Genomic DNA, 12,398 nt, shown 5'->3' with positions numbered 1-12,398 from the left:
GATTGATACGTTTTCCTGAGAGAACGTCCATTTGACCACAATCTCTCTCTGCATCCAACCTCGTTTCTTCCTAAAATTATAAAGTTCGTATCTATTAAAAGACAACGATAAACGTAACATCTAAACCATTTTTAATAGAAATAAAATCAAACCATGCAATACATGAATACAACCACTATAAATAGGTCAATTATCCAAATGCATGCGTAGCGGGTGTGCTCACCGCTTGGGCATACGCGTACACAATGCCTAAGCACGGACGTTGCATAGCTAGGAGCACTGCTAAGCTTGCATGCAAGCACGACTATACATGCTATTAGCATCAAGTAGAAGCCATCGATCATGCTAAAACGCGATAAGAAAGGAAAAGGCGGCGACCACTTCAATACCATCGGTTCACCATACCATATAAGGACAAACTTCAAGATGCATAGTCCAAAAACGCCTTCAAATTAACTGTAGAAGATCCATTTTCCGCCGCAGCTTCTCTAGCCAATCCCTTCCATTTATTAGCACTGCGTCTGAATTCCAAACTCTTGAAACCACCATCCATCACTTCCTCAACACATCTCCAAATCTCCTCACTCTCTACAATCCCATCCTCATTACCTCTAACCCTAGCCCCAGTCCCCCACACATCCTCTATCATCTTCGCATTAGTCCCCTGATCCGTCCAATGAGGAAAAGCCACGACTGGGACCCCACACGACAGGCTCTCCAGAGTCGAGTTCCATCCACAGTGCGTGACAAAGCATCCCAGCGAGGGGTGCGTCAGCACCTCGAGCTGGGAGCACCAAGTCACAATTTTCCCAATCTTATCCAAATCTTCTAAGCAGCTCAACTTCTCCTCCTCCTCTCCCTTCCCCTCCTCCGCCGCCCGTATCACCCACAAAAACGGCCTCCCAGAGCGCAGGAGGCCGGCCGCGATCTCCTCCATCTGTGCCTTCGGGAGCCTCAGCAGGCTCCCGAACGACACGTACACCACCGACGACTGCGGCTTCGAGTTCAGCCACTCGATGCAGCCGTCGGATTTAACGAAGAGGTCGCCGCCGAACGACTTGTCCGACGGATCCTCACCGTTGACAAAAGCTGAGGGAATCAACGGTCCGACTCCGATAAGCTCGTAGCGGTCGAACGCGCCGAGCGCTTCCGCCTCGAGCGAGTCGAAGGTGTTCACGAGCACCTTCGGCTTGCCCGGCTCGGCGTCCAGCGCGTCGAACTGCTCCTTAAACGTCGGAAGCGCAGCCTTATGCGCTTCCGACGACGAAGGGAGGAGGAAGGAGGGAAGGTCGGTTTTCGAGAGCGGCGGAGCTCCGGGGATTTCGATTTTCCAGCCTGGATTATCCGATTTCTCGGTGATTTCGTCGGAAAATCCGTTGAAAAAGTGGTAGTAAATGCTGAAGACGGTGGCCGGTTGGATCCAGAGGAGGGCGCTGGGGATGTGGAGCTCACGCGCCACCTCCGTCGCCCAGGGGAGGAGGAGCGTGTAGACTAGGCACGTGACGGGGCGGCCCTCCTCCGCCGCGGCGGCGACGGCGTCTCTCAAGGCCTTGGAGCCGTTGCTTCGCATCGCGTCCATGAATATATTGGCGTCGTTGCCGAGCTTGTAACCGTCGTCGAATCCGTCGGAGAAGGCGAGGAAGGTTAGGCCGTTGGCGACGACGGGCGCCGCCATGCGCCGCCGCGCGGAGATGCTGGTGGCGAAGGTGACGTGGATGCCCAATTTTATGAGCTTCTTTGCGAATTGGAGGGAAGGGTTGATGTGGCCTTGCGCCGGAAAGGTTACTAGGAGCACGTGGCGATGTTCCATTGGTTGAGTATTGGCAAAAATGAGTGGGGAATTGAGGTTTGAACAATTTATTGAAGGGATATACGTAGTTATAAATCTATATATAGATGAGTTAGTGTGTGACGTTTGAGATGACGACAGAGAAGTACAAAATCAAATGAATTTTGCTTGCTGGTTTTATTAATGAATGATCCACAGCAATTTGCAGTGTTTGCCTATAACATGACATGTGAGGTGGTTTGAGAGTGACAATTCTGAGATCTGAGACAACGTAATTCGGTTTTTTTTTTTTATATGACGTAGTAATGCATGGGAAGGGAGGTTGTTGACGTTGCATAATTTATTAAAATAGGACCATGGATAGTCGAAGCTATCGGTTCATGATTTAGCTGATCAGATCAATCTAATACTCCCTCCGTCCCAATAAATATGAAACATTTGGTTTCCGACACATGATTTTATTTAGTGTTGTTTTGTGAGTTAAAGAAGAGAGAGTAAAGTAAGAGAGAGGGAAAAGTAGAGATAAAGTTATTTCTATTTTAAGTAACGTTTTATTTTTAATATGACAATCCAAAAAGGAAAACGTTTCATTTCTAGTGGGACAGATGAGCACTTGGTTAGATAAAAATAAATTAGCAAATATATACGCATACTTATTTATAATAAATACTCCTATTTTCATTCACGTTTTAAGGTCGGGTCACTTTGGCTTAGGGCATGTTTTAAGAATATGAAGAAAAAATGGTGAAAAAAATTAATGGGACGTGAATTTCAATTTATATACTGTACTTCATTAGTTTATGGAATATAAATTTAATTATTTAGTGGAGTGTAAGCTATGATCCAAAATGACAAAAATTTAAACTAGACTTAACTCGTGGACGACTCGAAATTATAAAATGGAGTATTACTTTGTGGACAGCGTGAATATTACAAAAAAACATCTACTTATTTTCTAATCTACATGATGAATATAAGTATTTCTTTTATTTTAAATGAAAAAATCACTTTCTTTATGAAGAGTTTTTTTAAGCACTCGTTTTGAAAAATAATAGTATTAAATAATATTCTAATAAAGTGAAAGGAGAGTAAATAAGAAGAGAACAACGATGAAAAATTATAAATGGACAAAAACGTTTGTTATTTAAAACGGCATAAAATTAAGTGCAAAACTTTCGAAACAAATTTAATTGTTTAAACCTCTTTTTATAATATTTTGTTCACCTCACTCGTATAAAAATCATACTCGCACTCTATTTATGGTGTCTCTAGATTTGTGCTCCTCCAAGTCATTACATAAGCATTTGGGTATCCTAACGGATTTATCAAAGAGGTGTACCCGGTGGAGGGCCATACGACTCCTAACAATTAAAATAGTATTTTATTCTAATTTTATAGTAGTAGTCATAGGGATCAGACTAGGTTCGGATTCACTAATCCCCAAGACCTCTTTGTTCTTCATTAGAAGAGCTCAGTCAAACTCTCAACCACGCGACTGATAAGTATGACAGATTACAGAGAGAAACCTATCAACTATTACAATTACAGTTAATAGCCCTAACCATTATTACTTCTTCTGTCTTCCACTAATTGTCCACTTTGGTTCGGGCATGAATTTTATATATATATATTCAAATAAAAAAAATGCATGAGTGTCGGCGATACCAGGCGGTGACATTACCATGTCCCGTGAGAAATATGATAATTTGAGACCAAAAAGACACCAAAAAGTCGAAGTTGGAAATATGGAGCTTTCAAGCCGCCCAGTGGTCCGCTGCAACACCGCCAGCGACCGCTGGGGCCCAACGACCGCTGAGCCAGTAGCGGTCCGCTCCGGAGAAAGATATGCTGAAACGAGAAACACGCTCAGCAACCGCTAGGGAGTGCATCGACCACTCTAAGAGTTTTCGAAGCTACAAGATTATTCACAACGACCGCTGCAACACAGTGTAGCGACCACTATCCTATAGGCAGAGGTTACGGATCAACATGCAGCGACCGTTGGCCAATGTGCTGAGGCCCGCTGCGAAAAGTGGCGCACAAAATTGACCTACTTTCTCCCCAATATTTACCAAACTTAGCCACCTTTTACCTTATTTGTTGCTGCTCGATTTTTACCCTATAAATACTCCCTCAAACCTCTTCATTAAGGATCTTCTTTTTGTCATATAATTCCAGAGCATAAATTGAGAGTTCTTCATTGTGCAAGAGGTTGAAGAATGAATCAAGAGAAGATCAATGCTACAAGGATTCAATCTTTGGGTTTTATTGCTTTAGTTCTTATGTTCACTTTGTTTTCCCTTCATTCTATGTTTTTAGCTTATTCAATTATGTGTAACTAAATTCATAGGTTTCTAAGGATGTGCTATTAACGACTTTGGTTATACAAATTCGTTTTTTATTTAATATCCGTTTTGTTTTTACTTCGTTTCTTCCTTAATTTGTTCTATAATACTTCACGTTTGAGTGACACATTCGGTGATGATTTAATATAACTTGCTATATAATCGTGAGAGGAGGTTGGCGAGTTAGATCCACTTAGTAGACACTACAATTAACTTCCCTTAAAACGACACTGTTAATTGAGAGTGGGGCATGTATAAAGGTTTAGGTGCTTTTAGGAGTTACAGATCTAGGATTGACAACCCTAGTGTTAGTAATCTACGCTTGTGCCGCACGAGCAAAACTTATGTGACTCGTTCTATCGAAGTATAAACTATGCTAGGGTATTGTAGTTGGAATTAGTATAACCATAACTGTGAACGCACATCCCTGAAATTCTCTTATCTCTATATTTATATATTGGTTCTATAATAAAATGTAAGTGAAATAAATTTAGTTGAATGTCGGATCCATTACTAGAAATAGTAAAAAAAACAAATGACACATTTATTAGTGGACGAACTAAAATAGCAAAATGAAACATTTATTGGTGGGCGGAAGGAGTGTAAAATTTGGGATCGACAACCCATGCCCCCACGCAATGCCACAACCCACCCCCACGTCATCATTCCCTTCATTTTCTGCACCACGCTCCAATTCTCACAACCGTGCGCCCCATTCCACGCCCCTCCCCAAGCCACAAATATTAAATTGCACTATTCACTAGTATTAACTATTTTAGTTGTAAAATTTAAAACAATGAACAATTATAACACAAAAAAATTCATTCAGTCATTACAAAAATTAAAATACAACTTCTAGAAATTAAAAATTACAAATTCTAAATATTTGAAAAACCAAAATAACAAAAGTTCGAGAGTGATAAAAGTGGTGTAGAATAAAATCGTTGTAGAATAAAATAACCAAATTAACAGAACGTGCGGCCTGGCGAGGCACGCCACAACGGGGATGGGCGTCCCCACCCCAACTTAGGCACCTCACTCGTCCGCCCCTTGCGCCTGCCCTCCAACCATGGCTTCCATCCCCCACCGCATTTAGGGCACGTCATCCGATGAAAATAGAAAATGACTAAAATAATAGTACTCCACAAGAAAGTTATGTCCCACTCAAGATGGTCATATTCTTGAGTGACACGAGATTTTAGGAATGTTGTTAGGTGGAATAAAGTAGGGAGGAAAATGTTGTTGAATATTTTAATGAGGAGTGAAGAGAGATGAGGTTATTTTCAAAATTGGAAAGTGATCATCTTGATTGGGACAAACAAAAAATGAAAGGTGATCATCGTGAATGGGACAGATGGAGTAATAAATAGTACTCCCTCCATCCCATAATAGATGTCACACTTTCCTTTTTAGATTCTCCTACAAAAAATGTGACATTTTCATTTCTTGGAAAAAGTTATCTCTCACATTAATATAAATATACTATTTTCTCTCTTCATCTAACATACAAAACAACATCTCCTAAAATCTCGTGTCATTTCTTCAACTAAGTCATCTACTATGGGACGTAGGAAGTACTACTTCATATGTCCTACTTGACATTAATTTTCTTTTTTGCCATCCTCAATGACCCCCTTACATTTTATTATTTTTGGCAATGGAACTCACATTTCACTAATATATTTCACTTGGAGTACATTTTATTAAAAAAAAAATTATATTCATAAAAGTAGGACAATTTATATTCATTAAAGTAGGACTCATGGTTTCCTAAATTTTTTCCACTCTGGGTACGGAGCAAATTATTCCAAACAAGGACAAGGACAAACTTCAAGATGCATGGTCCGAAAACACCTTCAAATTCATAGTCGAAGATCCATTTTCTGCAGCAATTTCTCTGGCCTCCCATCCTTCCTTTTCCAAACAAGGACAAGGACAAACTTAGTCTAAAAACGCCTTCAAATTCATCGTGGAAGATCCATTTTCCGCCACAGCTTCTCCGGCCAATCCCTTCCATTTACTAGCATTGTTTCTGAATTCCACACTCTTAACTCCATCATCCATCACTTCCTCAACACATCTCCAAATCTCCTCACTCTCCACAATCCCATCCTCATTACCTCTAACCCTAACTCCAACTCTCCAAACATCCTCTATCATCTTCGCATTCGTCCCTTGATCCGTCCTACGAGGGAATGCCACGACAGGGACCCCACACGACAGGCTCTCCAGAGTCGAGTTCCATCCACAGTGTGTGACGAAGCATCCCAGCGATGGGTGCGTCAGCACCTCCAGCTGGGAGCACCACGTCACAATCTTCCCAATCTTATCCAAATCTTCTAAGCAGCTCAGCTTCTCCTCCTCTTCCTCCTCGCTTAGCATTACCCACAAAAAGGGCCTCCCAGAGCGAAGGAGGCTGGCCGCGATCTCCTCCATCTGTGGTTTCGGGAGCCTCAGTAGACTCCCGAACGCCACATAGACAACCGACGACTGCGGCTTCGAGTTCAGCCACTCGATGCAGTCGTCAGATTTCTCGTATAGGTCGCCGCCGAACGACTTCTCAGACGGATCCTCTCCACAGACGAAGGCGGAGGGGATCAGCGGTCCGACTCTGATCAGCTCGTAACGGTCGAACGCGCTGAGCGCTTCCGCCTCGAGCGAGTCGAAGGTGTTCACGAGCACCTTCGCCTTGCCCGGCTCGGCGTCGAGCAAGTCGAACTGCTCCTTAAACCCCTGAATCACAAAATTATCCAATTCCGAAGACGGAGGGAGGAGGAAGGAGGGAAGGTCGGCTTTCGAGAGCGGCGGAGCTCCCGGGATTTCGATTTTCCAGCCTGGATTATCCGATTTCTCGTTGATTTCGTCGGAAAATCCGTTGAAATAGTTGTAGTAAATGCACAAGACGGTGGCCGGTTGGACCCAGAGGAGCGCGCTGGGGATGTGGAGCTCACGCGCCACCTCCGTCGCCCAGGGGAGGAGGAGCGTGTTGACTAGGCACGTGACGGGGCGGCCCTCCTCCGCTGCGGCGGCGATGGCGCCTCTCAAGGCGGTGGAGCCGTTGCTTCGCATCGCGTCCATGAATTTATCAGCGTCGTCGCCGAGCTTGAAACCGTCGTCGGAGAAGGCGAGGAAGGTTAGGCCCTTGGTATCCGCCAAGCGGCTCCGCGCGGAGATGCAGGTGAGGAAGGTGACGTGGATGCCCAATTTCATGAGCTTCTTTGCAAACTGGAGGGAGGGGTTGATGTGGCCTTGCACCGGAAACGTCACGAGGAGGACGTGGCGCTGTTCCATTGGTGGACAAGGATTTTGTATGGTTGTGAGTGTGGGATTTGAGAGCACTCCCAATGGAGGTGGCGAATTCTCGGCGATAAATCGCCGATTATCGCCGAATTATCGCCGGCCATTGTGGCGAAGTCGGCGATAATTCGGCGATAATGTTACCGTTGCTTCGCCGAGTGGCGATTTATCGCCGGATTATCGCCGAGCGATCGCCGGCCACTGTGGGCGACGCTCGGCGATAATCGGCGATTTTTAAAATTTTTTTTTTTTTTTTTGGCCGAACGGCTATTTTATCCCACCCCTATAAATATTTCATCCTCTTCCTCCATTCATCACCCACAAACTTCATTCACACAAATTTTCAATCTTTTTTCTCTCCATCTTTATTAAATGAGTTCTGATTCATCGTCTCGTGCTCAGTCCGACGAGGAAATATCACATTCTTCTTCCGAAGAAGAGGTACCTCCCGCTCCCACCGGATGGGATGTAGCGGGTTTCGCCAACAACCCAATCAACAACTATATCTCCCGCTGCATACAAAGCGAGATCGCTCGAATGCAGCAGCCACCCCCCCAACGGCCAATCCGCCGGCGGCGCCGATACATCCCTCGCAACCACACTGGTGCGCACGATCGGCTGTTCGCCGATTATTTCGCGGAGGAACCACGTTATCCGGCAGATGTATTTCGTCGCCGGTTCAGAATGCGCCGCTCCCTCTTCCTGCGCATTGTTAATGCGTTGTCCGCGCGTTACCCCGAGTTCCGGCTCCAGCGAGACGCAGCAGGGAAGCCCGGACTATCGCCCCTACAGAAATGCACTGTTGCCATCCGGCAGTTGGCATATGGAGGGTCCGCCGACATGTTCGATGAGTATCTGCAATGCGGCGAGACGACTGGCAACGAGTGCCTGAAGAATTTCTGTCAGGGCGTGCGAGAGATATTTGGGGAGCACTACCTTCGCTCGCCGGACGCAGCTGACTGCCAGTTCCTACTGGATTGGCACTGGAGGACCCACGGCTTTCCGGGGATGCTCGGCAGCATCGACTGTATGCACTGGCAGTGGAAGAACTGCCCAACCGCGTGGCGAGGCCAGTTTACTACCGGCTACAAAGGTACGCATCCCACCATCATTCTTGAAGCCGTTGCCGACCAACGGCTTTGGATTTGGCATGCTTATTTTGGTATAGCCGGGTCGAACAACGACCTAAATGTTCTCAATTCCTCGCCCCTTTTCAACGAGCGGATCAACGGATTAGGCCCCTCCATCGAATTCACGGCCAATGGCAATGTGCATAACATGGGGTACTACCTGGCTGACGGCATCTATCCGCAATGGCCCGTGTTTCTGAAGACGATCAGATGCCCACTCGGAGATAGAAGAAGGTATTTTGCCCGAGCGCAAGAGTCTGCGCGCAAGGATGTGGAGAGGGCATTTGGGGTGCTCCAATCGCGATTTGCACTGGTAAAGGGTCCGACGCGCTTTTTCTACCAGGGGGATATTGCCGATATCATGTATGCGTGCATCATCATGCATAACATGATCATCGAAGATGAACACGAAGGCGTCCTCGACGTCACCAACGACCCAAGTGTTGCATCATCGAGTCACGGTGTCTCAACCGAGTCCGCCCGCCAGGGTGTACCGCACAACGAACATGAACGGTTCCAGGCGTTCATGGACATACACCAGAAGGAGGCCCATCAAGCACTACAACACGATATCATCGAAGAATTGTGGGCAAATAGAAACCGCGCCCACCGCCCTTGAATTTTTTTTTCTTTGAATTTTTTTTTTGATTTTTTATTTCCATTCGTGTACTTTTTTTTTTTTTAATTTTCTTCGTTGTAATGTGTACCCGTGTTTAATACAACGAACTTTATTACTATTTATTTGATTTATCTTTATAAATTAAATAAGCTAGCTTTATTATATATAAAAATAAAACAATTAAATTAGTGATGATGTAAAAATGAAATGTTGAGTTAGGGAGAAATAAGGGAGAAATAAGGGAGAAACCATTGTAGGGGTTGGCTAAAAACTGGGGATAAAATGTGATGCTGATGTGGCGCTGATGTGGCAGGAGTTAGGGAGAAATAAGGGAGAAATAAGGGAACTCCATTGGGAGTGCTCTGAGTGTTTTGTTTATGAGTGTAAATACATATAGAAGTCTTGAGGCGGCATGACTGTGTGAGGTTTGCGGTGACGAAAGGCACAAAAGCAAAGATGAATTTTCCTTAAAATTAAAATTGTGGGGTTTAAATTTTACTCCCTCCGTCCTGGATAATTCGTCCCAGTTTTCCATTTCGGTCCATCCTACATAATTTGTCCCATTTCACTTTTACCATTTTTGGTAGTGGACCCCATATTCCACTAACTCATTCCTACTCACATTTTATTATAAAACTAATATATAAAGGTACGGACCCACATTCTACTAACTTTTTCAACCCACTTTTTATTACAATTCTTAAAACCCGTGCCCGGTCAAAGTGACCCGAATTATCCGGGACGGAGGGAGTACTATTAATGAATGAATCACATGCAATTTGTAAATTTCAATATGGAGTATTTGAGGAGGCACATTTGATATACACCTTCCGTTTAATAATATAGGCATTTAAAATAACATGAGAATTAATATACTATTGGTAAAATAAATAAGAAGAGAAGAAAACAATAGTTAAAATAGTGATAGTGGATAGTGAGACCTATATTGTCACATTATTATAAGAGTTAATGAATGGTATAAGTTAAATAAATTGATATATATATGTTAATGTGTTGTGGGCAACTTTCTATATATGGAAATGTCAACAGTTTTATGGAATGACGGAAATTGAAAGTGCATATTTTTATGGGACGAATGGATTAATTTGATATTTTCTTAATCCCATTATAAATGAAATGTTTTTCCTGAAGATGAGATTTAAAAAATTAAGTGGACTCACGTCTAAAATAGGTAACTTGCTTATAATAGATAGAAGGAAATACATATACTTAAAAAATTGTAATAAATATAAATGATAGTAATAAACAAAATATTACTATAAAAGGCGCAAAGGGCCAAGGAGAGGCATTTGCCCACCTGCATATGGGCTGGATCTGTTTATGAAAATTGGAATGTATAGAGAAAACGACAATCCAGATTAATTGCTTCATGTACGTTTTTTTAATTATGCTTTTATACTTTTATAGTGACCGCCAATTGATTGATATAACCCATTTTATTTCATTTGATCCGTACATTCATTGATAAAACCCATTTTATTTCATTTTTTTTTCAATATTATTTATATATTATTAAATAATTAAGGATATAATTAAGGAGTAAGTAATTATACTTAACAGCTTAATTTGTTTGATGATGAAAGACGTGTATGATGAAAGATGTGTGCCATGTATATGTGTTTGTAGGTGGATAAGAATGGGATATGTGTTAAGAGACGTAATGTAAAATAATTCCGGGAGATAAAACCAAGCAATTAAAATATTTGTTAGTAAACTATTGCCTTTTCTAAAAAAATTGAATTTTGTAGTGTGGGTATTGCTACTGAGCTGTCAAGCTCACCTCTCCCTTTTCTTCTACCCTGCAGGTTAAATGATATAGTCTGTATTAGAGGAGCGTGGTGGCTGCATCCTTGACGAGTCACTAGTCTATTGTGGAAGTTTATAAAATGGTGACATGTTTTGTATAAATTTTTTTTCCGATAGTCTTTTTCTACTGCAAAGTTTGATATATTTTTTTTTTCGTGTAATGTAATTTATATATATATTCAAATAAAAAAAATGCATGAATGTCGGCGATACCAGGCGGTGACATTACCGTGTTCTGTGAGAAATATGATAATTTGAGCCCAAAAAGACACCAAAAAGTCGAAGATGGAAATCTGGAGCTTTCAAGCCGCCCAGCGGTCCGCTGCAACACAGCCAGCGACCGCTGGGGCCCAACGACCCCTGAGTCAGTAGCGGTCCGCTCCGGAGAAAGATGTGCTGAAACGAGAAACACGCTCAGCGACCGCTAGGGAGTGCATCGACCGCTCTAAGAGTTTCCGAAGCTACGAGATTATTCACAGCGACCGCTGCAACACAGTGTAGCGACCGCTATCCTAGAGGCAGAGGTTACGGATCAACATGCAGCGAGCGCTGGCCAATGTGCTGAGGCCCGCTGCGAAAACGTGGTGCACAGAATTGACCTACTTTCTCCCCAATATTTACCAAACTTAGCCACCTTTTACCTTATTTGTTGCTGCTCGATTTTTACCCTATAAATACTCCCTCAAACCTCTTCATTAAGGATCTTCTTTGTGCCATATAATTCCAGAGCATAAATTGAGAGTTCTTCAATGTGCAAGAGGTTGAAGAATGAATCAAGAGAAGATCAATGCTACAAGGATTCAACCTTTGGATTTTATTGCTTTAGTTCTTATGTTCACTTTGTTTTCCCTTCATTCTATATTTTTAGCTTATTCAATTATGTGTAACTAAATTCATAGGTTTCTAAGGATGTGTTAGTAACGACTTTGGTTATACAAATTCGTTTTTTATTTAATATCCATTTTGTTTTTACTTCGTTTCTTCCCTAAGTTGTTCTATAATACTTCACGTTTGAGGGACACATTCGGTGATGATTTAACATAACTTGCTACATAATCGAGAGAGGAGGTTGGCGAGTTAGATCCACTTAGTAGACACTACAATTAACTTCCCTTAAAACGACACTGTTAATTGAGAGTGGGGTCTGTATAAGGGTCTTAGGAGCTTTTAGGAGTTACGGATCTAGGATTGACAACCCTAGTGTTAGTAATCCACGCTTGTGCCGCACGGGCAAAACTTATGTGACTCGTGATATCGAAGTATAAACTGTGCTAGGCTATTGTAGTTTGAATTAGTATAACCATAACTGTGAACGTACATCCCTGGAATTCTCTTATCTCTCATATTTTACCTCTTCAATTATCAGCAATTAGTTGTTTTATTGCTTTCAA

General features: G+C 42.8%; 1 protein-coding gene and 1 pseudogene across 1 annotated transcript; both read right to left on the bottom strand.

The window, feature by feature from the left end:
- Positions 1-108: 108 nt before the first annotated feature.
- Positions 109-1,867, bottom strand: LOC125205290 (UDP-glycosyltransferase 75C1-like). The gene has a single exon (XM_048104168.2). It carries the CDS (start codon positions 1,808-1,810, stop codon positions 422-424), a length of 1,389 nt encoding a protein of 462 aa, XP_047960125.2. The 5' UTR covers positions 1,811-1,867; the 3' UTR covers positions 109-421.
- A 3,965-nt stretch (positions 1,868-5,832) lies between these two features.
- Positions 5,833-7,462, bottom strand: LOC125218719 (crocetin glucosyltransferase, chloroplastic pseudogene; annotated as a pseudogene).
- Positions 7,463-12,398: the final 4,936 nt, after the last annotated feature.

The sequence above is a fragment of the Salvia hispanica genome, chromosome 2 (assembly GCF_029641045.1).
Source record: "Salvia hispanica isolate PSC_SH4W2 chromosome 2, Shi_PSC_v1, whole genome shotgun sequence".
NCBI lineage: Eukaryota > Viridiplantae > Streptophyta > Magnoliopsida > Lamiales > Lamiaceae > Salvia > Salvia hispanica.
The sequence above is the reverse complement of the archived record's forward strand: the minus strand, read 5'-3'. Positions and strand labels throughout refer to the sequence as shown.